This window comes from Elephas maximus, chromosome 7 (genome assembly GCF_024166365.1).
Source record: "Elephas maximus indicus isolate mEleMax1 chromosome 7, mEleMax1 primary haplotype, whole genome shotgun sequence".
Lineage (NCBI taxonomy): Eukaryota > Metazoa > Chordata > Mammalia > Proboscidea > Elephantidae > Elephas > Elephas maximus.
In genome coordinates, this window is record NC_064825.1 from 52,071,177 (window position 1) to 52,098,874 (window position 27,698).

General features: G+C 52.8%; 1 protein-coding gene across 1 annotated transcript; it reads left to right on the forward strand.

Moving 5' to 3' along the window:
• The first annotated feature begins 1,070 nt into the window (after window positions 1–1,070).
• On the forward strand, window positions 1,071–27,556 carry STARD10 (StAR related lipid transfer domain containing 10). Its single transcript, XM_049890293.1, has 7 exons — window positions 1,071–1,161; window positions 1,547–1,865; window positions 22,316–22,463; window positions 23,131–23,234; window positions 23,946–24,063; window positions 25,779–25,831; window positions 26,085–27,556. The coding sequence occupies exons 2-7, from the start codon at window positions 1,659–1,661 to the stop codon at window positions 26,328–26,330; spliced, it is 876 nt and encodes a 291-aa protein (XP_049746250.1). The 5' UTR covers window positions 1,071–1,161; window positions 1,547–1,658; the 3' UTR covers window positions 26,331–27,556.
• Window positions 27,557–27,698: the final 142 nt, after the last annotated feature.

Consider the following 27,698-nt stretch of genomic DNA (forward strand, 5'->3'; position numbering starts at 1 on the left):
ACCTGCTGGCTTCAGATCACACAGAGTAGATGGAGGCTGAGGATCCAGGGGGCAGGTGGCAGCCTCCCTGGCTGGAAGGGGTGGGTGGAGTGCTCTTGGACACGTCTCTCTATCGCTATGGGGGTCTGGCCAGCTCTGCCTGGATGTCTGGGGAGGGCCAGGGGAGCCCCCTGAGCTCTGGGGCCAGAAGTTCCTGAGAGCCTAGTGTAGTCCATGGGAGGTCTGTGTGTGTGTGTGTGTGTTGGGTAGGGTAGGAGGTGAACAAGGGCCAAGAGTCTGGGGCTGGAGGGGGAACTGACTAAAGTTCACACCTGGGATTGAGACCAGAGAGGAGATTTTGCCTAAGTATGGCCAGCTTGTGAACCTTGAGGCTTCTGTGTTGGATCAGCTTCGGGCCGGGTTTGCACACCTCACAGGGAATTGGATTGGGTGTGTGTAGGTTTGGTGTGACTCTAGGTTGGTGGGGGATGCAAACTGCAGGTATCTTTGAGTTGTTCTGGGGCTGTCCTCCCTGGAGTTATTCTGTTGATTCTTGTGGGGGTGTATGTGCCCACCTTTGAGTCTCTGGGTGCAGTGGTGTAGGTGTCTCTGGGCTGTTCTAGGGATTGCATGGCTGTGTGTAAGTAGGTTGTTGCAGAGGAGTGTACCTGTGAGAATGGAAGGTGGGTGGAGAAAAGGGATTCAAATTAACTTCCAGAATCCCTCTTCTAGTCCTTCCTCGTCCGCAGTCCCAGAGTCCACTCAATTTTGTCCCTTCTTCACCCTGTCCCCAACCGCTGCCTGAAGACAGGTCCCTCCCAACCGGGATCCCTCCCGGCCGGCCGGGACCCCTTCCGGCGCTGCTGGGGGCGGGCGCTAGGACCCTGCGGGGCGGGGCGGGGCGGGGCTGGGAAGGGCTGTGAGCTCTGGCAGCTTCACCTCCGCAGCCTGGAAAATACCCTGCCGAGGCGAGCGGAGCCCCCAGGGCCCCGAGCCGAGCTCGGAGACGGGGAGGGAGAGAGGGGGCGCGCGGGGCGGGGGGGGCACGGGGCAGGACCAGGCGGCGGGACCCACTGCTCCTCCCCCCTAGAGCCCCCGCGCGGCCCCCGGTCGCCCCGGCAGCAGCAGCAGCGGCGCTCGCACTCCCGGCCCCGGCGGGCCCCGGCGGAGCAGCCCGCACAGGTGAGTGGGTCGGGCCGGCAGGCGCCCCACCCCGCCCCCACCACTCGCCCGGGGCGCAGACCACGTCGGCGCCGCTGCCGAGTTAGTTGAGCCGGTCCGGCCACCACTGCGCGGTGCCCCTCTGGACAGTCTGTCGCCTGGGGTCCTGGCCCTCACTCCGGTCCGGACGGACTCGCGTGGGTCTCCTGCACCCGATACGCAGCCCCCACACCAGCCCCAGAGAGGTCTGGGGTCGCTCCTTGGGGGGTGGCCCCCGTGATTGTCCCATGCCTGCCTGTCTCGCCCGGGGGCTAGTCTCTGTTTATCTCGAACTCTGCCCAGGACCCCAGAAAGCCCCACCCGCATGCCCAGCGCACTGACTCCTGTCCCCAAACCGGTCTTGCAGGTCCCAGGAAGGTGGCGTCAGCATCTGCAGCCGCGTCGACGTCGTTGAAGCTTCCGCGGAGGACCAGGAGAGCTGGGCTAGAACCAGGGCCCGGGGCCTCCCCACACGCTCTATGGAGACGCCTGCTGCCTCAATAGAGCCCCAAGGGCCTCGGCCAGTCCTGGGCCGTGACAGCGTCCAGGTGCCCGACGACGAGGACTTCCGCAGCTTCCGGTCAGAGTGTGAAGCCGAGGTGGGCTGGAACCTGACATATAGCAAAGGCGGTGTATCTGTGTGGGTGCAGGCTATGGAGATCGACCGGACACTGCACAAGATAAAGGTAGGTTTGCCCTGTGATAGGTGCTTTCCCCACTGCACCTGTAGTGCGTCTGACACGGAGTCTCCTGGTCCTCCCTCAGGGCCACAGACACCTGGTTGTGCTTCTTGGCTCAGAAACAGCTTCCTGCCAGGAACCAGGAGGAGGCACAATTTCCTCGGCCAAGCCCCCATCACACAAAACGGGCCAACCGAGGCCTGGAGAGGGGATGTAACTCACTCTGGCTCACACACCCAGAACCTGGGGCATGTCCTTGCCTACTCCAGGGAGGTGGGCTGCTTCCAGGCCCATCTAGAAGAGTGGTCTCCCTCAGGGACGCCTCTTCCCTGGAGGCCTTCACCTGACTTGAGTCACCCCAGGTGGGAGTTTCCCATTGGACCCTTCTTACCCCAACTCCTAGTTCTCCCAGCCTGAGCTGGGTCTCTTCCCTGCACCCCCACCCCCTACCCTTGGGTGCCTAGGACCTGAATCCTTCCTGCCTCATGCCCTGCTCTTCCTGCTTCCCTCCTTGGCTGTTCCCTGAGTCTCCTACAGGGACTCGTGTTGTGGCTGGCAGATCCTGAAGGTTTGCGTATCTCTACCTCTTTCCGGCCGGTCTGAGGGTGAACTGGAGGAGGAAAGGGCCTGAGGTCAAGGAGGCCAGCATAAAGGGCTGATGCAAACACATTAACCCCCTCGCAGCCAGCCCCCCTCCTTACAGTCTCATCCGTCTTTGCTGTGACAGGCAGGCTTGAGGAGTTTGGGGGCCCCATGAGTTCCCCTCTCCCCCCACCCCTCCGAACTAGATGGAATAGAGGTGGTAGAGACTCTGCTCTAGGGGCCTCAGTCGCTGCCTCCAATACAACTAGCATTTCTGTGAGTGCCACATTTTGAGAGTGGGCAGGTCTCCCCTCCCGGGCTCCTGGCAGTAGGCTGTGCTGCCTCTGCCCTTCACTTCCCCTTCCTTTGCCTTCTTTTGCTGCCTTCCTTGTTGTACCCTTCCTTTGCTGCCCTCCTTGCCAATACATTCCTCTTGCAAGGGGGACCAGGCACTGGACTCAAAGAACCCTCCCCGGCCACACACATACTGTACTGTCTCCCCTGTCCCTTCCTGCCTGGGACCTGGTTTCAGGCCTAGCTGGGTCATTTTGGCCTCAAGCCAAAGCTGAGGCATCTGACCCTTCCCCTCTGATCCTGTGCCTTTCTTTATCATTCTATCTTGGTGTTTTACTACTTTGTCTATCTGTCCCGTGTAACCTTCTGGTCTGTCCTTTCTCCCCGCTATGACTGTGTCTGTACTCTAGCCATTTGATTGTCCCTGTCTCTCCAAGTGTCAGTGTGTGTCCCTGTCTGGGACTCTCTGTCCCAATCTCTCTGCCTAGGCCTGGGAATCCTAGACTACTCCCCATTCCACCCAAGGTCCTGGGCTGGGGGCCTCCTAGGGGCCTGACAGGTGTCTGAGCCTGAGGAACAGGGAAGGAGGAGGCAGCTGATATGTCCCAGCTGATATGCCCCTGAAAGCAGGGACAAGTTTTATCCCTCATTGCATCCCCAGTAACAGATGCAGAACCTTGGACAGAGCAGGGCATGTTGGTTGAATGAATGAGGGAAGGAACAAATGAGCAAATGAGCAAGGCTGTTGCAAGACAGCCTGACTGTGACCTGGGAAAGGTTTAAGGCTGACAATTCACAGTGGGTAGGGAAGTGGTAGTTTTCACATTGAGTTGGCTGTCCAGAAGGGAGGGGAGGGGAAGGTCTAACCCAGTCCAGTACCCCCACCCTCTGTGTCAACAGGGCAGAGCTACCTCCTCCATCTGCCTTGGTTAATGAATAAACCAGCTCAGCTCAGAACTGGAGTTGGCGGGTCTGGGGGCCAGGCTGCCACAACAGACCCCTTGTGGCCAGATTAGACTTCTCAGGTGAACTTCTTTGGGGCAGGGGAACTTGAAAAACTGGGGTTGTATGGCATGTGGGCAGGGAATGTACTCTCTCCACCAGCCAGGACCCCAACCCTCCTTTCCTCTCAGACTGAGCAGAGGTTGGAGGGGCCAAAGGGCCCTTTGCAATCCCTGTTTTATACCCCCACCCCCACCCCAGGTACAAGTGCAGATTGAATCCCAAGAGGAGCAGGGTCCAGCCCAGGCTCACACAGCAAAGTCTCTGCAATCCCAGGCTTGGAACCCAGGTCTCCAGCCTCCTAGCCTAGCTCAATTTTACTTGTCTCCCTATTGCTGCCCCCTAGTCCACAAGAGGGAGAGTTGGAGACAGGAGGTAAGCCAAGCTCAGGCCTAGGGAGGAGGCTGAGGGCATCCCAAGGGGCCAGCCCCTCACTCCTGATCCTGCTGGCATGGCCAGACAGAGCTCTGGGAGATTGGCAGAGGTCTCTGACCTCCCCATCCCCAAGATTCTAGGATTCCCAGGTTTCATGCCGCTAATTGCGTTTCTGATAATAAGAGTCCCTGTTCTGAGCCAAACATTTTCCTCTATCATCTAATTTATCCTTAGCTCAGTTCTGGCCAGTAGTAGGCTTGTCTTCATGTTACAAACAAAGACACTGAGGGTCAGAGAGGTGATGTCACTTGCTAAGGTCACATGGCAGCTAAGGCAGGAGCAGAACCCAAGCGACTCTGGCTCAAGAGCTTCTGCCCCTCTCTGCATGGTCCCACATCAATAGTCAACATTACAACATTTAACCTCATCAATAACTCTTTGAAGGACATGGTTTTTCATTATCCCATCCTTGTTTGATAGATCAGAAAGCCCAGAAAGGGGAGTGGCTTGCCAAGGTCATGCAGCAGGCTGGAAGCCAGAGTTCCCAGCGATGACTGGGTCACTCCAGGAGGCTGGGACTCAATTGCAGGTGTTTACTAAGCTTCTGCCACCCACCCAGCCTCTCTCATGCCCGAGTCCGCGCTGGGCCTGCACCCTGATCTGAGAGAGCCAACTGCCCTCTGAACATGCACTCTGCACGTGGTCCCAGGGTGGGGGGTAGGGTTCTACCTATCTATCTACCTGGTCGACTCTCTCTTCCTGACCTTCCTTCCTCTGGACATCTCATCTTCTCCCTGCCCCTAAGTCCGGAGTCTCTGGAAGCCACTGTGGCTCTGGGCCCAGCAGTCAGAGCCAGGACAGAGGAAAGAGGCTGTTGGGGGCCACCTCCACCTTTTCCCTCCCTCCTCGCCTCCAGCCTGGCCTGGCCCCAGGCCTGCACTGTGCCCTGGGTAATGAAGATGAGGCAGGCACCACCTCCTACTGAACATGAATTCTGGGTACAAGGCCAGAGGGTGGCTTAGAACCCAGGTCTCTCAATGCCCAGGCAAGGCTTGCCACCCAGCTCCTGTAGTGGTGAGAAAAGGGAAACTAGGAGGTCCTATCATTCAGCCAGGATATCCAGGGAAGAGGCTGGGGTTTGATCCTAGCTGTGGGATTCTCTTTTAGTATAAGTGACCTTGAGCATGTTCTTGTCCCAGTCTGAGCTGTTTCTCCATCTGTTCTATGGGGCCCTCCTGGCTCTACGAGCCTCTGAACTCAGGAGCTGTGCTGAGGCCCACGGGAGGGAGATGAGGAGCTGGGGGGACGGACACAAGGGATGACAGGGCCTGCCCAGCCCTGCCCTGGATGCCCATGTTCTCAGCTCCTCCTCATGCCCACTGCGTGCCCAGCCCTGTTTGGCCATCCTGTGTGAGAGGCAGAGGAGGAAGCCTGGAAACTCCTCAGAAGTTTCCAGATCGTGGTGGAGAGATGTGTTCCAGGAATTGTGGGTGACCCCCAGCCCACTGCCTCCTGCATGGGACAGATGTCCACAGGCAGCCAACAAAAGCAGGACTGAGACCTTGTGTGAATGGGCCTACAGTAGGAGTGGGCCAGCTGGGCAGCATCCTTGAGGAGCTTGGAAACTAGGGTAGGGGTGGGAGTCACTTGGGGGAGTGTGGCTGAGAACCTGAGGTTCCTCTTGCCACAGGAAGCTGGGCAGTGGGGACCTGTCTTCTCAGACTTCCTGTCCTTTGGCTCCTCCCCTTCCCCTTTGGAGAAACCTCCTGTGACCCTTCCCTGCCCTGCCTCACCCTCCATCTACCCTCACACCATAGGCCACTTGGATTCCAAGTGCTTCATTCTCTTCCCCCTGTGAAATGGGGGATTATCTCAGGGATCTCCAAGGAGCCTTCTAGCCCTTGACAGTCTGTGGGGCTCAAAAGGGTCACGGGGAAGGCAGGGGCTGGAGGGCCATGTTTTGATTGTGTATCAAGTACCACATACTTTCTTTAGGTCCTCTCACTGAATCTTCATCACTAGCCTGTGGGGTAGGTCTCATTAGCCCCATCCAACAGATGTGGAAACTGAGGCTTAGAGCCAGAAGTCACTTTTGCAAGGTCAAGCAGCTAGAAAGTATCTGAAGCAGGATCAGAACCCAGGTCCTTGGGCCTCTGAGGCTGAGCTTTCTACATTCCCTTGGGCCTGGTTATTGGACTGGTAGGCCCTTTCCGCTCCAGGATTGAGTGGCTCACAATTTACTTCACTCTCCTGTCTGGGTCTCCCTATGCCGTGTCATTGTGAGAGGGCAGCCTGGAGGAGACTCAGTTGGGCAAGAACCCAGCCCCCACTGTGTGACCTTGGGGGTTACTTCACCTCTCTAAGGCAGTCTTCCTTATCTGTGGTGGCAGGGGCAGGAGTTAATCTGGTTTTAGGACCTTGGATTAGGTAAATTCAGGTTCAGGTTTGGCCTCTGTTTTCTCTGGGGCTCAGTTTCCCCATCTCTATAGGAGATTGCTGGGTAGGTAGTTAGCTTTAGGCTGGTAGGGGCGGGGGGGTGAGTCTGTACTGCTGGACGCAGAGTGAATGAGGACAAATGACCAAGGCCTTGCCAGGCTTTGCCATCATGGGGGCCCTGAATCCAGGGCTAGGCTGGCTGGCTCCAGCTCTGATTTGGTATGGGGACAACAGGAGGAAGTGGATCCAGAGCTGTCCACAGGGAACAGGCTCCACAGAGCACGTGAACCCAGCTAGTCAGGCTCTAGACCTTCTGGGTAGGAGAGCTCAGAGAAAGGAAGGGTCAGAGGTGGCTGGAGGTTTTCGGGAAGGCTTCCTGGAGGAGGAAACTGGGTTGGGTTGAGGATATAGGGGAGAGAGCACAGGATTTGGCTATATGACCCTGAGCAGTTGCTGCACCTGCATAGATACAGCTTCCTTGCCTCTCAAATGTATAGTAATGCTGTCCTACCTACCTCCAGGCATGTCATCTACTCATTCACTTATTTGCTCCTTTGCTCATTCTGTGAACATACATCTCTGTGCTGGGGGTTGTGGACAAGAGGGGGCAATCAAACCCAAGCCCTACCCTCAAGGACCTCTCATTGGGTGCTGACAGACACTTGTCATAGGAGCCATAGGAACCCAAAGAAGCATCTGAACCAATGTTGATCCCTTTGGAACTGGGTGGTAAATGAGGAGTACATATTTGATAGTTAGCATTGGGATTATTCCAGGGGAGCAGTTGTGCAAAGGCCCAGAGGTGGGAAACAGGATAATGCATTTGGAGAGCTGTAGGAGCTTCAGTATGGGACTTGGGACTAAGGGAATGGGGATGATTAGAAAGCTGGGCCAAGGCTCTAAGACTTGAGTCTTTCAGGCTGTGGGGTGCCAAGGGAGGGTTTCAGACAAGGGGGTCTGTAGGAAGATGCTGCTTTTGTGTTTGTCTAGGCAGAGGTGCTCAGACCTGCACCGAAGCAGGGAATGTTGGGAATGGAGCAAGGGCCGCATTCAAATTTGCGAGGGTAACAAATGAACATGGTAGTTAGTGAAACCCTTTGCAATGTGCTAACTGTGAAGTGGTATGCTGGCTGGAGTACAAAACTGCATGGATGTGCAGCCACCTTGGCCCATGCCCTGGGGGTGAGAAACCTTTGTATGTGAGAGAGTGGGGTGGGGGACACCTCCAGCCTGTGTCCCCTGCTGGGACTGGATATGCCCTCAGGCCCTGGCTGGCTTTGTGCCTTCCCACACCCAGCTCCCCAGGCTCTGGCCTTTAAACTTTAACGAGCCCTAGCTCAGTTTCCAGCCGAGAGTCTTTAAAGTTTCAGGAGATGAGAGAAAGGAGGGAGTCCTGGAGTCAGATGGGTTTTCTTTCTTTCTCTGCATCTCCACACCTGGCTGGGCCTGCCTGGAGCCAGGGCCCTGGACACCATGACCCCAGAGGCCTGGCACTCTGCTTGGGATCTGGGACCTTTGCTGGGCTGCTCCAGCCTGTTACTGAGGGGCAGGTAGCCATAGATCTGAGTGCCAGGTTGCTATGAGCATAGACAGGGACAGAAACCCTGCTCCCGCCCTGACCCCTCACCTGTGTCCCTGACCTGGGCAGATGAGCATGTCCAGGTCGGGAATAAGTGGCTCAGACCAGGTGTCAGGCTTGAGATGTTGCTGCCCCTCTTGGTGTCTCAGTTTATCCCCTCCATCATGCTTGGGCTAGCCTTGATGCTTTGGGGACCCTGGAGCCTCAGAAACACAGGCAGTGGAAGAAAGTGGAAGGCCCAGAACTTAGTAGTGGGTCCCCTGCCAAATGCAGACTCCTCTCACCTGTCATTAAAGAGAGCCTGGGGCAAGTGGCACAGGGCAGCTGGACCTGTTCTCTGGGGCTTTATCATAACCAAAGATTTATGTCTGTTAACCAAAGGGTCTGGGTTTTAACCAAAAGGTCAGCAGTTCAAATCCACCAGGTGCTCTTTGGAAATGCTATGGGGCACTTCTTCTCTGTCCTATAGGGTCACTATGAATCGGAATCAACTCAACGCCATGAGTATTGCCTCTCTGCTTCTTAGCTTGGGCTCCCTGAAGGCAGGTACTTGCTCCCTCTGATGTCTCTCTAGAATCCTTATGTCCTGAGGCAGGTGAACAGTGAGTGGCTACACAGATGTACTCACCCATCCCTCCCACCCCTGCGCCCCTCTACCACCCATGGGATATAAGGAGTGAGCACCACCTTCCATCTCCCCTGAACATGCTGCCTAGGCCCTTTTAATCTGACCCTTTGAATTTCATGCCACAACCCCCATAAGCCTCTGGTTCCCTGAGATCCCTTCCATCATCTCCTGGGCCCCCTTCTCTATCTTTGGACTCTTCCAGAGAGCCTGGGCCCTGGCACTAGGCCAGGGAGGTATGGAGTCTGGAGGCAGAGGCCTGACAGCCAGAGGGGATAAACTTCTCTTGTGTGTCTCCACAATTCAGCCATTCATTTGTTCATTCAGCACATGTTTATTGAGCACATACTATTTGCCAAGCATTGTGTTATATCCAGGAATTGAGTGGTAAACGAGATAGATCAGGACTTTGCTGTCATGGGTTTTACATCCGGAGGTGGGAGGCAAGCAAAATAGAAGCAAACGAAATAACTCAGTAAGATACCAGACGGTGGGTTGTGTGTTGTGAGGACAGGGTGATGTGATGGGGTTGCAGATTGTATGTCTGGGCCTTCTGTGTGTGTAGCTGGGTTGTGGGTGACTGTGTGAAATGGCCCTTAGCTGGGCAGACAAGTGAGCACCTCTAGGGTAGGCACCTGGTTCCCCATCCCCCTTCCTGCCCCAGACAGGCACCTGACAAGTGTCAGTAAATCGGTGTTGAATGTATGTGTGGGTCCTACAGTTGTGTGTTTGTGCCTCTGAGTGTGGGACTGTGTATGTTTCTGTGCCTGGCATTACTCTGTGTGTGTGAGTCACACCCCCTCACTGCAGAAGCAGAGCTGTCTCTGATCCAATTATGTCTCCTCAGCTGTCTCTGGGTGGCTCCCGCCCCCTGGCTCAGCTTGGTCTTTGCCATCGTTTTTTTCCCTCCCCGCCTCATCTGAAACCTCCTGTCCTTGCCTCTGTGCCTGTCTCAGGGGTCTCTTTTTTGGGGTGTGTTCTCTATCCCTATCTCTGTTCCCCTCTCCCTCTGTGGTTACTCCCTTGTGTCTCTATTTGTCCTTTTTCCTCAGTTATTTCCCATCCCAGTTATTTATTCATTCAACAAATCCTTTTCATGCCTCCCACCTGATCTGCCAGCTGTTGTGCTAGGGTCCGAGAAACAGATCAGACCCAGGCCCTGCTCTCAAGAGACTCAAAGCCTGGTCGGGGCACAGATGGAGACAGTGACAGCCCTTCGTGAGAAGGACTGGGTCAGGTTCAAACTCAGACTGAAGGAACCAGTGACTTACAGCATGGTGAGGGAAGAGGGGGAGCTTCGCCTGGTGGTGGTGTCTGGGTAGACCCTGGGAGGGACAGCAGGAGCCAAGCAGCAAGCTGAGAAGGTCTTGGTGAGTCTCTCAGTGAGGTAGGCTCCCCAGGGGCAAGAACAGGGGCAGGGGCTGGGGATGAGGAAGGAGAAGAGGCAGAGCCAGAGTGAGGAGGATGTTTGGAGTTACAGATTTTACCCTGAAGGCAGAAAAAGAGACAGCAGAGGTTTTCAACCTGGGCAGTGCCATAATCAGCTCTTTTTTTTTTGAAAGCTGGCTGCAGGGGCAGATTGGCCTGGAAGCCAGGAGAACAGAGATGAGGGAGCCTCTGCAGTGGTCCAAGCAAGGATGGTGAGGCCTGCCTGGGGTTGGTGAAGAGGTGCTGTTGGGAAGGACATGGCTGAGTTGAATCCAAGTGGCAGAGTTAGCTGGATGGATTGGCTAGGGGGTGAGAGTCAGGGACAAGTCCAGAATCATGCACAGGTTCCAGGTACAGGAGGGGAGGTGTCTTAGTCATCCAATGCTGCTATAACAGAAATACCACAAGTGGATGGCTTTAACAAAGAGAAATTTATTTTCTCACAGTCTAGTAGGCTAGAAGTCCAAATTCAGGGCGTCAGTTCCAGGGGAAGGAAGGCTTTCTCTCTCTGTCAGCTCTGGAGGAAGGTCCTTCTCATCAATCTTCCTCTGGACTAAGAGTTTCTCTGCACAGGAACCGCAGGTCCAAAGGACACACTCTGTTCCGGGTACTTCTTGGTGGTATGAAGTCCCCCCTCTCTGCTGGCTTCCCTTTCCTTTTTATCTCTTGGAAGATAAAAGGCGGTGCAGGCCACACCTCAGGGAAACTCCCTATACATTGCATCAGAGGTGTGACCTGGCTTCATAAGGGTGTTATAATCCCACCCTAATCCTCTTTAACATAAAATTAAAATCACAAAATGGAGGACAACCACACAATACTAGGAATCATGGCCTAACCAAGTTAACACATATTTTGGGGGGACACAATTCAATCCATGACAGGAGGGGAGAGAGGTGGGCATTAGGGGAAGATAATCCGACAGTATTAGACATGGTGAGTGTGAGAGGCCTGTGGGCTGTCTAAAGGGTGATGCCTAGCAGGTTGTTGAAGTAGAAGCCTGGAGCTTACTAGAGAGCTTTAGGGGGCATCAGTCCATTTGTGGTGTTTATTCTCTTTGTCTGTGTTGATTTCTTTGTGTCAGCTTTGGCTTCTGTCTTGTCTCACTTGTCTCAGCTACCCACTGCCTCCTCTTCTAGGCCCATTTACTCTCTGCCTCTCTTGCCGGGCCCTCCCTCCTCTGCCTGGCTCTCACTCCTCCCCCAGGATGGAAGCAAGGCAGTGAGAAGAACAGACCAGGAGGTCAGCTTCTGAGATGTCAGAACAGAAAATTCATCACTAGAGCTGGGGTTACTGCTCTGGAGGCTGGGAGTGGGGTTAGGGGTCCAGGGAGGCTAGAGACAGGGAGGAAGAGGGAGGGGAAGGAGGCAGAGCAGGGATGAATCACTCAACCCTGGATGGAGAGCAGCAGGAAGAGCCCAGCTCTGTCTGCTCAAGGAGCTCCTTCTAGGGGAGAGGTGGCAACACCTCCACTCTCCACCGGTCTTAGGGGGCCTGCACTTTGCGGGAGAAGGTGGGTTGGGGGTATCTGGTGCCAGATCCTCTTCCCTTCAGAGAAGAGGGCCATGGGGTTCGACTGGTCATTTTGCAGGTAGGAATACTAAGGCCCAAAGGTGGGGGAAGTTGACCATATATTGGGTCCAGACTACCTGTGCTCTCTGGGTTCTTCCAGCTCCCTCCACCCCAGGCAGGTGTGGTATAGAGACCATTCAGAGTCAGCTCCGACATCCCCTCCCACTCTGCTAACATCCCCAGTAGCCCTAGTCCCTGTCATGGACTCCTCAGTGTCAGTGCTCATCCATCCAGGCACTGGTCCACCTGGGGTTCCTTGGGTCCTACGCAGAGCAGGGCCTGTTCTTGGGGAGCAGCCTCAGGGTCACACTGGGCTCCAGGCTGGTCCCTCCACTTCACTTTTACGAGCCATTCTTTGCAAATCTTTCAAAGGGCCTAATCCTCCCTCCTGCCAGGTAGTCCAGATGATAGAATTAGGTGAATTTGCAATGGCCCTAGCACAGAGCTGGCACACGATTAACATTTGCTGAATGGATGAAAGAATGAACACAGTTTGAGGCTCCCAAGGGACAGCTCCATTTCCTCCCACCTCCATCCTCATTCACTCAGGTTACCTCATGGAACTGCATGAGCCCTTTCCTTCCCCCAACGAGCCCAGCTGTTTCTAGCCCCCAGGCTCATGCCATCACCTGACCCTCCTTTTCACCTGGGTGCCACCTGCTCTTCTATTCTTCCATTAAGACACAGCTTAGGTGTCCCTCCCTGTACCCAAGTCTCCAGCTTCCCTCTGCCCCGGCCCTGACCACCCAGGGTTATCATTGCCTGTTCCCCAGACCCCCAGCTTAGAGGCTCCTCAAGGGTAGGAGTCCCTTCTGGCTCCCTCTCCCAGTACTGTGCTGGCCTCTGGGCAGAGCTCCTTAGTGTGTGAGCCCAGCTAGGTGATGCGGAGAATTTCCAAGTTAACTTATCGTCCGTCAGCACGGGCAGCCTCGAGCCCCAACTCAGCAGAGTCCAGGCTCCAGGTCCAAGGAATGAGGTCCTCAGGACTCTGGCCAACACTTTTAATTTAGGGAAAAAAAGTGTGCTTTTTAGTATAAACTGTATTGTACCAACCATCACAATAATCTGAAAATGAAAAATAAATCACCCGGAGCTCCAATTTCCCTAGTAAAACTTTTTTCCTTGGTGCCTTCTAGCCCTCACTCAAGGGTGTAGATCACTGAAACAAACAAACAAAAAAAACACCCATAGCCTTTGAGCCTATTCTGACTTTATTCCTAATTTAAACTGTGGCACAGGTACAACTTCGTATCCTGTTTTGTTCATTTAACATTGCAGCTTTAGAGGTTTCTCATATTGCTACAGAATTATTAATTCAAGAAATTTCTGGCAGCTGCTCTATGCCAGGCCTGTTACTGGGTTCCCAGGGTTCAGAGCTGGCTCAGCCACTGCCCCGGCCCTCGGGGAGCCCACAAGCCTCGGTGGATGTGGAGTAAGCATTAAGGTGATGTGTCCTTCTTAACCGAACTGTGCCATTGGCGGGGTTCCAGATTGTCCTCCAATGTATTTCTCTAATTGCAAAAAAAAAAAAAAGCCATGAATATTGTAACAGAACTTTTTTCTTATTATATTTTTTTCCTGAATATAAATTTCTGGTCTTGCGATTCCAGGAACTGAGTCAAAAGATTGATTTTGATGATGATTTTTAAAAATATTTGCTTTCTAGAACAGTGCAACCAGTTTTTGCTGCCACTAACTATGTAACAGTTTTACCATATCCTCACAAGCATTAGGTATTTTACATATCTTTGCTAATTTACTAAGTATACATCAGTACCTCATACAATTTTATTTTTCTTTGATTATCAAGACTTAAAAAGATCTTAAAGCAAGTCCCCTGAACCTGTCTCTTGGTATTTCTGAGACTACCCCCACTACACTCCATTTTATAAGATGATGGCAGAAGTAGTATTCATCCTTACGTGTCACAGAGATTTACAAGAGTCCAGGAGGCTTTCAGGAGTCCCTGGATGGCGCAAATGGTTAAGCGCTCAACTACTAACTGAAAGGTTGCCGGTTCGAACCACCTCCCCCCGCCCCCAGCCCCAGGAGGCTCCTTTAAGACAGGCCTGGTGATCTGCTTCTGAAAGGTCACAGCCTTGAAAACCCTACGGAGCAATTCTACTCTGCACACACGGGGTCCCCATGACTCAGTGGCAACTAACAAAAACAGGAGGTTTTCATGCCCTCCCGTTTTTCTGAATTTGACAGAAGCAGATGCACTGAGGGAGACAGGCCCCAGCCCCTAAAAATCAGAGTAGCACACCCACCGGCACACAGGTGTTAGCCCACCTGTCCATCCTTCTATTCAGGGAACAGTTCTGAGCATTTGCTATATGTCAGGCCCTGCACTAGGCACAGGGATGCTGAGATGAACAAGAGGCCACAGCATTGCAGTCAAATCAATGCGTTAATAGTGGGAGGCACCAGGGATTGGAGAAGACAAAAAGGAGTAGGCCCTCAGTCCAATGTGGAGAATTTAGGGCCAGGGCAGGCTGCATGGGAGGGGGACAGCTGGACTGAAGTCTGAAGCCCAGATAGGAAAGGAGTTAACAAAGGAAGATCCAGGGAAGGTATTCTGGGCAGCGTGGAGGAGGAAGTACCTCTGCACCCCTCACCGTAGGACTGATCAGACCTCCCCCACGAAACCCTTTCCTGACCCCTCCTGCCAGTGCCCTGAGCACTCTTCAGAATTTTTTTTTGGAGCGGGGCAGGAATAGGGGGAAGAGCTTGGAGGTCTCCATTCTGGGGGCCTCAGAAATCCAGAGGCCCAATGTGGGCCTCTTGGGGGCTTTGGGAGGGGCAGAGTGGAGGGCCCTGAAGCCGACAGGTGATGAGTGGGCCCTGGGGAGCAGGGAGGTCAGAAGGGCTCCCCCATTCCCTCTACATCTATTCCACCCCCTTCGCCCCCCACGCTGAGCTTCTATGGTCTGCTGTGGACCCCAGGCCTGTGTTTGCATCTCTCACAGCTTTGTTTCCCTGGTCTGACAAGATAAGGGCCATGCCTGACTCAGGTTGTGATAGTAGGGTGGGTAGATTTGTGTAGGGCCCTGGAGTAAGGGAGTTGCCACCCTCTCCTAGTCTACCCACCCTGTGGAGGGATCTGAGGCCTTTTTTTTTTTTTTGGTAAATTTGGTTGTTTGTTGTTCCTGTATGCCTTGCCCTTCGGGGATTAACAGGAAGGCGCTATCCTCCACAGAGTCTGAGAAGGCAGGGAAAGCTGCAGGGGGCCTGGTGCTAGGGCCTGGGGCTGAAGGGCAGGCAGAGGGCTTTATGTACAAGTCTCACTTAAGCCTTACAGCACCACTCTGAGGGCACAATTATCCCTGTTTGACAGATGAAGATACTGGCACTCAGAGCTGAAGTCCTTTGCCCAAGCAACAGCCACATAGTCAAGACATGGCAGGGCAGAGGCCTGCCTGAGCCATACAGCCTGGAGCTGCTATGGCAACTGTGAGCCTGTGGGGCCTGGCTAGGTCTCATGGGGCAGCAATGCGATGGCCTGAAGGGCTCTCAAAGGGGACTTCAAGGAGCAGAGCCCTGTGCTGGGTTTCTGCAAAGTATGTCCTGCCTTTAAGCCCAGTGAGGTATGAGATTGAGTCAGAGCAAGAATCCATGAGCTCAGCCTCCCTGGTCAGCAGATCCTTTCAAGTCCAGTAAGCACTGCATAATAACCGTTATTTAGTCTCCATTTGCCAGCATGTTTGTTTTATCTGGGCCTGTCTTGCCCCTTGATGAAGGTAGCACAAAGTTCTGACATGTTAAGCTCAGGCACACCTGAGCTGTAGTTCTCTGGTCTACTACTTGTTAGCCGTATGACCTTGGCCAACCGTTACACCTCTCTGAACCTCAGTTTCCACATCTGTAGAACAGGGATCAAGATACTTACTGAGTTGTTAGGAGGGTTTGAGGCGATGCCTGCAAAAGACCCAGCTTGGTGCCCTTGACAACTCGGTAGATGTGGATTGATGACAACTAAATTTTGCCCCTGTGGCGTCCCTGGCACTCCTGTCTCCTTTGTAGGGTAATGAGTTGGTCAGAGATTTGGAGCACATGGTAGTGGTTGTTGAGTATATGGCCTGTTGGCTGAGGCTATAATTGGTTTGATACTCCGCCCCCAGTTAGGAACTCTTTCTCTGATTTGAATATGGTTCTTTTACGAAAGGGTGATTTGCTTAACAGTTATTCCCTTTACAAAACTGCTGAAATGCAATGTGGTGAAAAGTCAGCACAGCCTGATGTTTCAGAGCCCGAATGAACCCCTTACCCTTTCCTAGACCTCGGTTTCCCTGGTGAAACCTGAAGAGTGGTGGCGGAAGAGATCATCTCCTAGGTTCTAAGGACTGTGGGATAATGAATGTGCCCCACATATCCCATACGCAAGGATATTAGAGACCTGCTGTGTGAGGTCTTGGGATAGGGCCTGGAGTCCACCTGTCTCTGGGTTGTTTTGCTTTTTATCGTCCCAGCTTTTGTCCCTCAAGTCCAGGGCCTGATTTCTTTCCCCCTGTCTCAGGTTGGCTATCTCTCGGGCCCTGGAAGAGACTGCTGCCTCTGTCCTTGCTGCTGAGCACTAGGAAGGCATCCCAGAGAGCATAGGGCAAGAGGTGGGAGAAAGGTGAGGGGTAGAGCATTGGACCCTGTTCTGTACTTAATTGCTTAAGCCTAGAGTCAGAATCAACTATACGGCAATGGGTTTTGAGGTGGGTATAGGCCTTCACACCCATTAGTTCCTTTGCTTGAAATGCCCTTCTCCGCCTTTGACTTGTTCAGCTCCTTATCATTGTAGGCTCAGTTATGTCTGCTCCCGCAGTTCCTGTGGACCTCTCTCTTCCAGCCCTACTCATTCTATATTAGGATTTCGTGTCCCTGTCTCTCCGCACCACCCCACTTGAAGGGGATCCTTTGGAGCAGGACCCAGGTTGGGTCCACCTCTGGGTCCTCACTACCTAGTTGTAGGTCTGGCACACAGCAGCTTCAGAAAGTGGCGAATGGGACGGAAGAGCAGGGCCGGGACTAGAGTGAGGCAAGAGAGGTGCCTAGGGCAAAAATATATGGAGGCACAGTGGACAGGTGAATGGCCACCAGTGCAAACCTGCTTCAGGCCACCCTCCTCTCCTACCTCCAGCCCTTGTAATAACAGCTACTATTTTTATTTTTTGAGCATTTACTTTGTGTTAGGCGTATTACACATATTATCTCATTTAATGTGGTCCCATATGTCTGTGAGATAGTTACTCTTATTAGCCCCATTTTTCAAATGAATAAACTAAGACCCAGAGGAGTTAACTCTAGTGCTCAAGGGAAGGAGCCGGGATTGGAACCTAGGACTGCCAGACTCCAGGCCTGAATGAGTTACTCCCCCAAAGCCCTTCCTCGTCCAGTCCCTTCTGACTGCTGATCTGTGGGGCTTCCCGGTGTTGGGAGGGGGTGTCCCAGTGCTGGTCACAGGGATCTGGGCAATCCCAGGTCTCTACTTCATGGGGATTTGGAGAAAGTAGAGTACAGAGGACACAGCCAGTGGCTTTTCTGGTATCATTCCAGGGGTCACTTGCTCCCTTAGGGCCTCAGTCTTCTCAGCTGTAAAATGGCTCCATGTCAGTCTTCCTGCTGTCACCCGGCTTTAAAGGCTTTGGAGCGGAGCCTAGCTCCTTGGCAGAGCAGCCCTCCACCCCTCAGTTGCGGTCTCCTGGGGGATCTCCAAGGGCCCAGCTGAGGTGACTGACTTGCCTAACGTCTAATGGCGTGGGTCCTGGTCACAGGCCTGCCCGCCAGGTGCTCTCAGGTAACCCATCCTACTCCACCACCTGCTCCTCCCGAGGCTTCTTAGAATTACACCTTGCTCGGTGTGGCCGCTGCTAGCGGGGCGGCAGAAACAATGCCAGATGTAATTTCTCCCACTTGGCGCAGGCGCACTGCCTCCTGGGGGACCGAGGAGGGGGGGGCTGTGGAAAGAGCCCAGGCTGGGAGCCAGGCTGCCGCTGAGGGATGGGGACGCTTGTGGACACTTGCTTGATCCAGCGACCTGCCCCACCTCAGTTTCCTCACCTGCAGCGCTGCCATAGCCACAGTTCTCACTTTCCCAGTGCCCTCCTTCCGGCAGGGTCTGGCGCTGGACATCCTCCACAAGAGCCTGTCCCAAGCCTGGAAAACCTTGAAGTTCCTCTCTGTCCTAAAGATAATCTGTTAGGCTGAGTTTACACCCCACTGGGTCCATCTTGTGGCTCTGCATGCTCCCTCTGCATGCTGCCTTAGAAGCAGGTGAGACACTGGACCTTAGGGCTCTGGGCCACAGCAGGTAGCCCACAGCCCTTAAGGCCAGGACTCTTCTTAGGGCAGATGGGCAGTGTGGCCCCTTCCCAGTGTGTATCCAGCCCTGGGGGCACTGAGCCTGGCCAGAGGGAGGAGGCACTCTAGGCTGGATTCTAACCTAGCTGCAGTGTTCCCTTGTCACTGCCTGTCCATACACTCACTGCCCAGGATACCACATTTGAGAACTTGCAAAGCCAGAGCAGTTTCCAAACTTGCATTTAGAGATGTTCTAGTTTGCTCAGAAGCCACACTTAAGTTCTTCTTAATGGTCAAGAATACAGGAAGACCTGATTTCAAATCCCTGCTTTGCTGCTTGCTTGCTGTGTAATTTGGGCAACTTGCTTAATCTCCTGAACCTCAGTTTTCTATTTTGTAGTACAACAGCACCCACCTTGTAAAATTGGGGTGAAGAGTGAGTATGTGTTACTTATCTGGTGCAGCATCTGGGCCGTGGTGTGGCAGCTCAATAGAAAGTTGTTTGGATACTAATGATGCCAGATCTGCCCTCTGCTGTCTTCGCCAACCCTCTTTCTCACCATCACATCTCTCCCATCACTTCGTTCAATCACTCACTGTTTTGTTCAATCATTCATTCAGTCTTAGTCATCTAGTGCTGCTATAACAGAAATACCACAAGCGGATGGCTTTAACGAAGAGAAATTTATTTTCTCAGAGTTTAGTAGGCTAGAAGTCCAAATTCAGGGCATCAGCTCCAGAGGAAGGCTTTGTGTCTGTTGGCTCTTGTGGAAGGTCCTTGTCATCAGTCTTCCCCTGGACCAGGAACTTCTCTGTGCAGGGACCCCGGGTCCAAAGGATATGCTATGCTCCCAATACTTCTTTCTTGGTGGTAAGAGGTCCCCAACTCTCTGCTCCCTTCCCTTTCCTGTTGTCTCTTGTAAGATAAAAGGTGATGCAGGAAAACTCTCTTTACATGGATTCAGGAATGTGACCTGAGTAAGGGTGTTACATCCCACCTAATTCTCTTTAACATAATCTAATCTTGCCTCATGAACCATAGGCAGAGATTAGAATTTACAACACACAGGAAAATTACATCAATCACAAAATGGAGTATAACCACATACAATACTGGGAATCATGGCCTAACCAAGTTGACACATGTTTTTAGGGGGCACAATTCAATCCATGACACATTCACTCATGTCTAGTTAGTCTCCTTCAGTCTAGAATAGTTCCCCAGTCTGTCTTTGACTTTCACAACCTATGACTGGCCTATAAGTGTCAATTTATAAGTTGTATTTTATACAATGTCCTTCATTTTGGGTTTGTCTGATGTTTCCTTCTGATTAAAGTTATGCATCTTCACAGAAATTTCGCATGAAATGATGCCTGTATTCTTCTAATTGCATCCCGTCAGGCAACACCCAATTGTAATTTATCCCGTTGGTAATGATGTTCACTTTGATCACTTGATTAAGGTGGCTTCTCTACTGTGAAGTTACTCATTTTCCCTTTGTAGGTAATAAGTATTTGATGGGAAGGTGCTTTGAAACTGTAAATATCCTACTCTTCGTCAAAGATTGAATTTATTCATATCTGTATATACTTTGGTTTCCTGTTTTATTCCGTGGTGTATAATCTGTTACTATCATTTATTTCGATACACAAATTGTCCCAGATTTGGCCTATGGTAGAGTGATCAACTGTCCTAGCTCGCCCAGGACTGAGGGGTTTCCCAGATTGTGGGACTTTCAATGCTAAAACTGGGAGAGCCCCAGGCAGACCCAGATGAGCTGGTCACTATACCAGTGGGAGACTTTCAAGCTGGTTCCTGTGTCTTTTGGACAAGGCCCCTATCATTCTTTGAGTGCTTCCTTACTTTCTGGCACAATAAGATGTTCCAGAGTCATCTTATACATTGACTTAGCTCTGGAACCAGCCGTTTCTCCAAAGAGGCCTAGAATCAGGGACCTTTTTAGTATTAGGCTGCACCACACCATGGAAACTCCAGCCAGACAACTCATTTCCAGTGTGTGGCTTGTTTCCCCAACAAGCTATACACTGTGCCTTCACCCTTGCTGCTCCCTCTACAAGGGCCACTGGGCAAATAAACACCTGCCTTCTAGACTGAGCTTCTGCATGAAGCCTCATCCCCCTACCCACCCTGCAGAGTTGACCTCCTCCTCTGTGCCCGCGCTGGAGAGGTTAGGGCACCTCCGCCTTTCTAAGGTGGTCTCCACCCTCGAGGACAGTCGTCAGATTTATCTCTGACTCTTCTGTGCTCAGCATAGGGCTGGAATGTGGCTTGGGGATAGGGCCCAAATGATTAAATCTAGTCACATCCCCTCACAGAGCAGAAAAGCAAATAGGGCCAGAGAGGGAGGGTGATTTGTTGAGGGTCACACAATAGGTCTTTGCAGGCTTGAGGCTCTCCTTGAACTTCAGTGTCTTTAAATTCCGAAATGGGGCTAATACCTCAGAGGATTGCTGGAAGAATAAAATGCAGTAATGTGTATGAAGCACTTAGTACACTGCCTGGCATATGGGGAGTACAACTCTCAGTATCTCTGGGGGACCATGGTATTTAAAATTTTTTCATCATTGAAGAAGCAGTATTATACACTGTAGGAAATTAGAAACTTGGACAAGCAAAAAGAGAAAATAAAGCCATCATATTCTTACTATTTAGAGATTGCCACTGTTGACACCCTAGTGATTATGCTCCCTGATCTCTTCCTATGCGTATATATTTTTTCCCCAAATGAGATTATACCATGCATTCCAATTTTAACCTGCTTTTTTTTTTTTTCCGGGCAACAATCTCCACCATTTTCCTTCAGTGAATTTTCAGTACATCTAATACTCAGACCATATTCATATTTTCCCATTTGTCCCAAAAATGTCCCTTATAGCTGATGTGTCCAAACCAGTATGCAATCCTGGATCACACTTTGCATCTGATCACTGTGTCCTGAAAGCCTCTCAGTCTCTTCTTTATGACTTTGCTTCAGAGAAGAAACTGAGCCAGTAGGCCTGCAGAATGTCTCACTATCTGGCTTTGTCTGGTTGTATCCTTATGGTGTCACTTAGCTTGTCCTTCTGTCCTCTGTATTTGTGTCCTCTGGATATGAACTGAAGTTACATCCAAGGCTTGGTGAGTTCATTGGTACCTGGAATAACCAATAGGTGCTGATGTGTCCTTCTTGTGGCATCACATCACCATTAGTGGTGCCAAGACCTACCCTGCGATTAGGGGGAGGCAGTGGGACCCTCCATCATATGTATCACATTATGAATAAAAAGTAATATGTCTGGGTTCTCTTGGTACCCTCTGAATGCCCAGTTCTGGAAGACCTTTTTAAATAAGAAATCTTTTCCATTTGCTGAGGGAATCTTGACCCTGGGGGTTACTCCTGGGTGAAAAAAAAAAATCGCAGAACAAGGACATTGACTGAGTTTCATGTTGTTGAGTGCAAATCTATGGAAACCTGGCCTGTTTTTACTTGCTTTCCAGACATGTGATCTAGGTTAAATCCCAGCTCTGCTACTTACTAGCTGGGTGACCTTGGGCAAGTTGCTTAACCTCTCTGAGGCTCCAGTTCTTGCTTGGATTTCTTAGCTGGCAGAGTTGTTGTAGGGTCAAATAAAACAAGGCATGCTCAGCTGTTCTCTTGCCTAGACAGAAGCTCTTTGAGGGCAAGGCTAACAAATAGTAAAAATCCAAAGATGTTTGCTGAATGAGAAAAAAAAAAAAAGGAAAGTAGTATGGCTAGGTGATAAATATAGGAGGAAAGAGATAATTCATTTAGGCATTTGTGGGTTTATTTCTTCATTTTTTCATGCTTTCATTTCATTTATCATTTGCCTGTGCCAGGCTCTGTGCTGAATCAGCCATGAGCCTCTGCCCGTGAGGGGCTCACAGTTGGGGAGGGAGGCACAGATATAGAGACCAAGCATATGACACCCGAGGTGGCCTGACTGGGCAATTCAGGAATGCTTCCTGGAGGAAGATACTGGGAACAATAGGGGGGTGGTGGTTGTTGGGAACTGAGATGTGGGAGATGGTCTCTGGACACAGGGCCTATCTCCTGGCACAGGTGACTTCTGGTAGGGGCTTATGGAAAGAGGTGAGTCCATGGTGGCTTCAGAGGCCCCTGCTCCTCCCTCTACTCCTTCTTCTCCCCTCTCTGCCTGTCTGTCCTTTGGTTCCCTGGCCAGGGCTCTGGACACCCCCAGTTACCTTGTATCTGAATACTGTGTGACCCTGACAACCCATGTGTCTGTCTGCAGTGCCGGATGGAATGCCGTGATGTGCCAGCTGAGACACTCTACGACGTTTTACATGACATCGAGTACCGAAAGAAGTGGGACAGCAACGTCATCGAGACTTTTGACATCGCTCGCTTGACAGTCAACGCTGACGTGGGCTATTATTCTTGTGAGCGGGCACAGCATGCTAATCTCAGCCCCCTTCATCCAGGCCTCACACTGAGCTTCCTCCTCCCATCTTTCCTCCTTGTGGTCACTGAGTGCTGAGTGCTGAGGTGTAGGGCCACTGCCCTGAGCCTAAGGGAGGGTCTCCCTAGGGAAGGCTCAGCCACCCACCCCCCCACCGACATCCCTGTACACTCTCAAACACTTGGGTACACACACATGTATACTCACAAACACGCACGCACTCACATGGTCATGAATACATAGATTCAAACGCGTGCACACACAGTCGTGTACATACACGGTAATACCGTTGTCCTCTCCTACACTCACATTCACATATACAAACAGGCCAGCAAGGTAAGAGCTGTAGGAGGTTGTTAGGAGTACGGATGGCTAGAGACAATAGGGAAGAGCCTTCTGCTCTGTTTCCTAGTTCCAGCTCTGGGACTCTGGTCTGGTAGGCGGGGGTGCCTGTTTAGGTCAGGGAAGGGGGCCCTGGCAGTTAACTAGGTATCCCTGTGTCTCTGGTCTCTGTCTTTCCTCCTTCTGCACATCCCCTCTTTGCCTGTCTCCTCTTTGATCCCCTGTCCAGGGCTCTGGACACCCCCAGGTACCTTGTAAGCAGGCGGGCCAGTGGTCTGGTTGACTCTGTCCCTTACCCTCCACAGGGAGGTGTCCAAAGCCCTTGAAGAACCGCGATGTCATCACCCTCCGCTCCTGGCTCCCCATGGGCACTGATTACATCATTATGAACTACTCTGTCAAACATCCTGTGAGTTGACCTGCCCTCCCTATTGGGTGGACAGGACACAGTGTCAGAACTGAGCTGGCAGCTGTAGCCTAGGAGGTGGCCCATGGCTGCCACCATGACTTCCCTATGACTCCGGGCCAGGCATGAGCCCCTCTAGCCCTCAGTTTCCCTGCTGCACAGTGAGGCTGTGGCTCCTGTCTCCCTGCTGAGGCTCTCAGGCAGGTCAAGAGAGGGCAGTATGGACCATCGCTGTGGGCAAGGAGGTGGGATGGCTGAATTTGGCTGGGTGGACTCCGGGTCAGGACTGGCTGGAAAAGGGGGGAGCAGGAGGTGATAGGCAGGGTCCTCTGGTTTTTCCTGAAGCTGGGCCACCTTGATTTCCATGGGCAGGGAGGACAGGCAGGTATGGCTGGCCTGGGCGAGGGTGAGTGTGTGTGCATGTATGTGAGTGTGAGTGACCACACATGTGCTCATGAGTGTGAGACTGTCTGTATGAGCCCTGACCCCAGACTGGGGGCTTACCCAAGGGGAATGGGGAAAGCCTTGAGAGGGGCAAGGATGACTTAGTCTGATTTTTCCGTTTGTCCTCGTAGCAGCAGTAGGCCTGGCCTGGAGCAGATGCCAGGGGATATGAGCCAACCAATGGGGTGTGTGTGTGTGTGTAGTTGCTCACAAAGACACCACCTTTGCTCCTCACCCCGAGTCTCACCTCCCTGTGCCTTCCATCCCCAGAAATACCCGCCTCGGAAAGACTTGGTCCGAGCTGTGTCCATCCAGACGGGCTACCTCATCCAGAGCACGGGGCCCAAGAGCTGCGTCATCACCTACCTGGCCCAGGTAGACCCCAAAGGTGAGGGCTTGGCCCTGGAAGCCTGTCATGGGATCCTTCCCTGTACCACAGGGAAAGGGCTTAATCCATTAAGAATCCAGCAAGTCATCTGCTAGGGGCTGTTTTGTGTTTTGGGGCATCTCCATCTCAAACATCATTTGAACCAAAATTTGAAAAGCATGGGCCAAGTGGTGGCCACGGCTCCACTGACTCTTTCTCTCTTCCTGGGCCCCCACATCCCATGCTCTGATTTGCTCTCGACTCCGTGGCTGCTCTCACCTTGTCTGCTTTGCTGGTTACCATCCTCTATCCATCCTTGAGGTTTGGAGTTTTCCAGGCCTCGGTCCTGTTTCCCTTGGGAGGGCTCAGGTATTCCCTTGACTTCTGTGGCCAGATGACCACTGTGTCTCCATCCTGAGGTCCAGAGCCCTGTGGCCATCACCTTCCTAGACACTTCCCTCAAGATGTCTTCCAGGCACCTTAGACTCACTGTGTCTCCCCACTAGCCGCCCCCTTCTACTAAGTCACCCATGCCAGGAGCCTGGGAGTCATCTGGGACTCCTCCCTCTTCCTCAGCATCCAAATTCAGTCACGAATTCTTCTTGAATAGCTCCCAAATTTGTCATTTCTCTCCATACTTACAGCCACCTTTTTTTGTCTGTACCAGCCACCAGAGGAAGTTTTCTAAAACACCTGTCTCCTCATGACTCGACTCTGCTTAAAAATTCTTTCAGTGACTCCCATTGCCCTTAAAGTCTGAGTCCCCTCCCCAGCCCTTCCTTACACCTTACACTTTCCCACCTCCCTGTCCAGGCAGCCCTTTCCCTCTGCCTAGAAACACCTCTCCTTCCTTCTCTGTCAGACAAAACCTTACTCATCCTTCCAGGTCTGCTTCAGATGTCACTGCCTCTATCCCTGATCCCCCCAGGGGGGTCACTGGCTCCCTACTCTATGGCCCATCCCCCTCAAGCAGAGCACTTGACACACTGGTCAGCCCCCCAGTGAGTTCCTCCCAGTCCCCAAGGCTGGCCCAGGGTTGGTGTCATTCAGTGAATGTGGAATGAGTGAGTGAATGAATGAATGAATGACTACAGGATGGGTAAGCTCTGAGCATCTTTGCCTGGGTATACCCCAAGCCTCCTCAGGGCTGAGTGACTCAAGCCCAGGCCTCCCCTGGAACATCATCGAGTGTATTGGGTGTCAAAGGCAAAGAAGACGCTTGGGAACAAGACAGGGTAGAGAACTGGGCTGTGGATTACAGGTCAGGCCTGGCTGGGTTGGTCACCCAAGAGGCCCATGTAGTCAGGGAGTCTTCCTGGAAAGGGGGCTTGGAAGGACAGGCAGAAGAGGGTCTGAGTATCAGGAGGGGTTGGTTATGAGAAGGATATCAGTGTGAGCTGAGGGAGGTGACAGGCCAGAGCTGTGAGTCAGGATTTCAACCCACATGTAGGGTACTTAGGACCGGTGGCTTTCTTCCTTGAAGCCATGTGGGGCTCAGCAGAGGGACAGGGCAGACAGCATTGAGCCTGAGGCCCTTGGTCTGAATTGGAAAGAGGGAGTGAGGCTGATGAAGTCTTATAGGCCTTGCTTACACACCCTTCTCCATGGAAAAGAGGTGGCTTCCCTGGAATACCTGGGCTTCAAAGAGGAGGCTGCTGGGTCTATGTTTGGTGGGGTCTGGGTCCCTGAGGCTGCTTCCTCCCTTCTCTCCCCATTACCCTTCCCTGTCCTTATAGGCTCCTTACCCAAGTGGGTGGTGAATAAATCTTCTCAGTTCCTGGCTCCCAAGGTGAGTTACCATTGGGACTTTGGGGGTATAGAGGCAGGGGGAGAGGACTAAGGGCTGAGGGGGTGGAGTCTAGGATGGAAACTAGGAGTCAGGGGCTGATTTAGGGCTGAGGGGCGGGGTTAGGAAACTGCAGCCAGAGCCAGGGTCCCGGAACCTGGGGGCTGGGCCAGTGGAGGGCGCGGGAGAGGACGTGGAGAAGACCTCTTCCCATGCCTCAGCTACCCCCTAACGTAGCGGGGCGGCGGGCCCGCAGGCCATGAAGAAGATGTACAAGGCATGCGTCAAGTACCCTGAGTGGAAGCAGAAGCACCAGCCGCACTTCAAGCCGTGGATACACCCCGAGCAGAGCCCGTTGCCGAGCCTGGCGCTGTCGGAGCTGTCGGTGCAGCACGCGGACTCGCTGGAGAACATCGATGAGAGCGCTGTGGCCGAGAGCCGGGAGGAGCGCACGGGAGGCGCAGGCGGCGAGGGCAGTGACGACGACACCTCGCTCACCTGAGTGCGGCACCACCGCAGGGACTGAGACTGGACCTGGGGGCTGAGCCTGGGGGCAGCGGATCCTCAGGCACCCTGCCTCTCTCCGCCTCCCTGCATTTCCTGGGGGCGCTAGGCTCAGACCCAGGTGGGTGGGACGGCCTGGCCTGGTCACAGGCCCAATAAACGATCCCACAGCCTCAGCCCGCTTATCATTGTGCCCACTTTTCACCTGCCCCCGGTCCTTTATCTGTGCTTTATCTCCTCCTCCCGCGGCTAATTTTGTTAATTTTGTTAATGAGCGCCAGGCCCTTGCTCCTTTAAGCACCCTCTCATTTCCCCTTGTGTACTTGGGGGTTTGTCACCCCCTCCTCCTGTCCATCCTTCCTTTCCATTCTCCTTGTGTCTGTTCATTAGTTCAGTCTTCATCCAGCGACTTGTCCTTGTTACATGTTATTTTGCCTTTCACCACACCCCATTTGGTTACCTTCACTGCTCTAAGAGGAGGAGCACGCCTGGCCAGAGCCCCAGATCAGGGTTCAGAGGGCAGGGTTCTAATGTGTGACCACACTCTCCAGTCATCACAGAAGGGAGGGGGAGAGGCCCTAGGGTCTCAGGCCGCAGGGCCATAGGACTCGGAGCTGAGGTTGGGGCAGCATGTCCTGGAGGAGGAGGGTTAGGAGTGCAGGTCAGCTTCATCAGACTCCCGGTCTGATAACCCAAGCCCTCCCCAAGTCTTTTTGAAGACATAAGGCCTGTGTTAACAGAAAGAGTGGTACTCTCACCCCCTGGCCAATGCTCCCTCCAGCTGTCCTGAGGTGTTGCCTGATGACTGGTTCTTTGTGGCTCCCTGGTGCCCTCTGCTGCCAGAGGGACACCCCGTTGTCAGGTCCAGCAGAGGGCCCTGTGCCCCATGTCTTTGGAGTGTCTTGCACTCCGTTTGAACTGGTGGCTGGGAAGTTCCCACCCAAGGTCTGGCCCAGTCCTCCCCTCCCTCGAAGTTCCTTCTCTAGAGGTTACAGGGTACTAGGAGTCGACTCATTTCCAGAGGAGCAGGGTGAACGGCTAGTGGCAGTGAGCAGGAGATTCTATAACTTATCAAGACTTGGGTTCCAACCCCAGCTTTGTAGCTTTGGTCAAGTCTTGGAACTTCTTGGAGCCTCAGTGTCCTAATCCATAACCTGGGGTGATAATGTTTGCCTTCAAGTAGAGGTGTGAGGAATGAGATAAAAGGAATAAATTACTGAGCCTGGCATGTAGTAGGTGTGCAAATTAATGAGTCTTTTCTCCTTTCAGGGCAAATCCCTATCCCCCATCCTGGTGAGATCTGTTCTTCCAAATATCCCCATTGGGCATATGAAGAAATAGAAGCCCAGAGAAGTTAGGGTCTCTG

Excerpts from the sequence above, each read along its gene's own strand:
- STARD10 (XM_049890293.1), top strand. The coding sequence starts at position 1,659 with ATGGAGACGCCTGCTGCCTCAATAGAGCCCCAAGGGCCTCGGCCAGTC. Across the intron at positions 1,866-22,315 it reads GGACACTGCACAAGATAAAG|TGCCGGATGGAATGCCGTGA; the intron begins GTAGGTTTGCCC and ends GTCTGTCTGCAG. Across the intron at positions 25,832-26,084 it reads CTCAGTTCCTGGCTCCCAAG|GCCATGAAGAAGATGTACAA; the intron begins GTGAGTTACCAT and ends GCGGGCCCGCAG.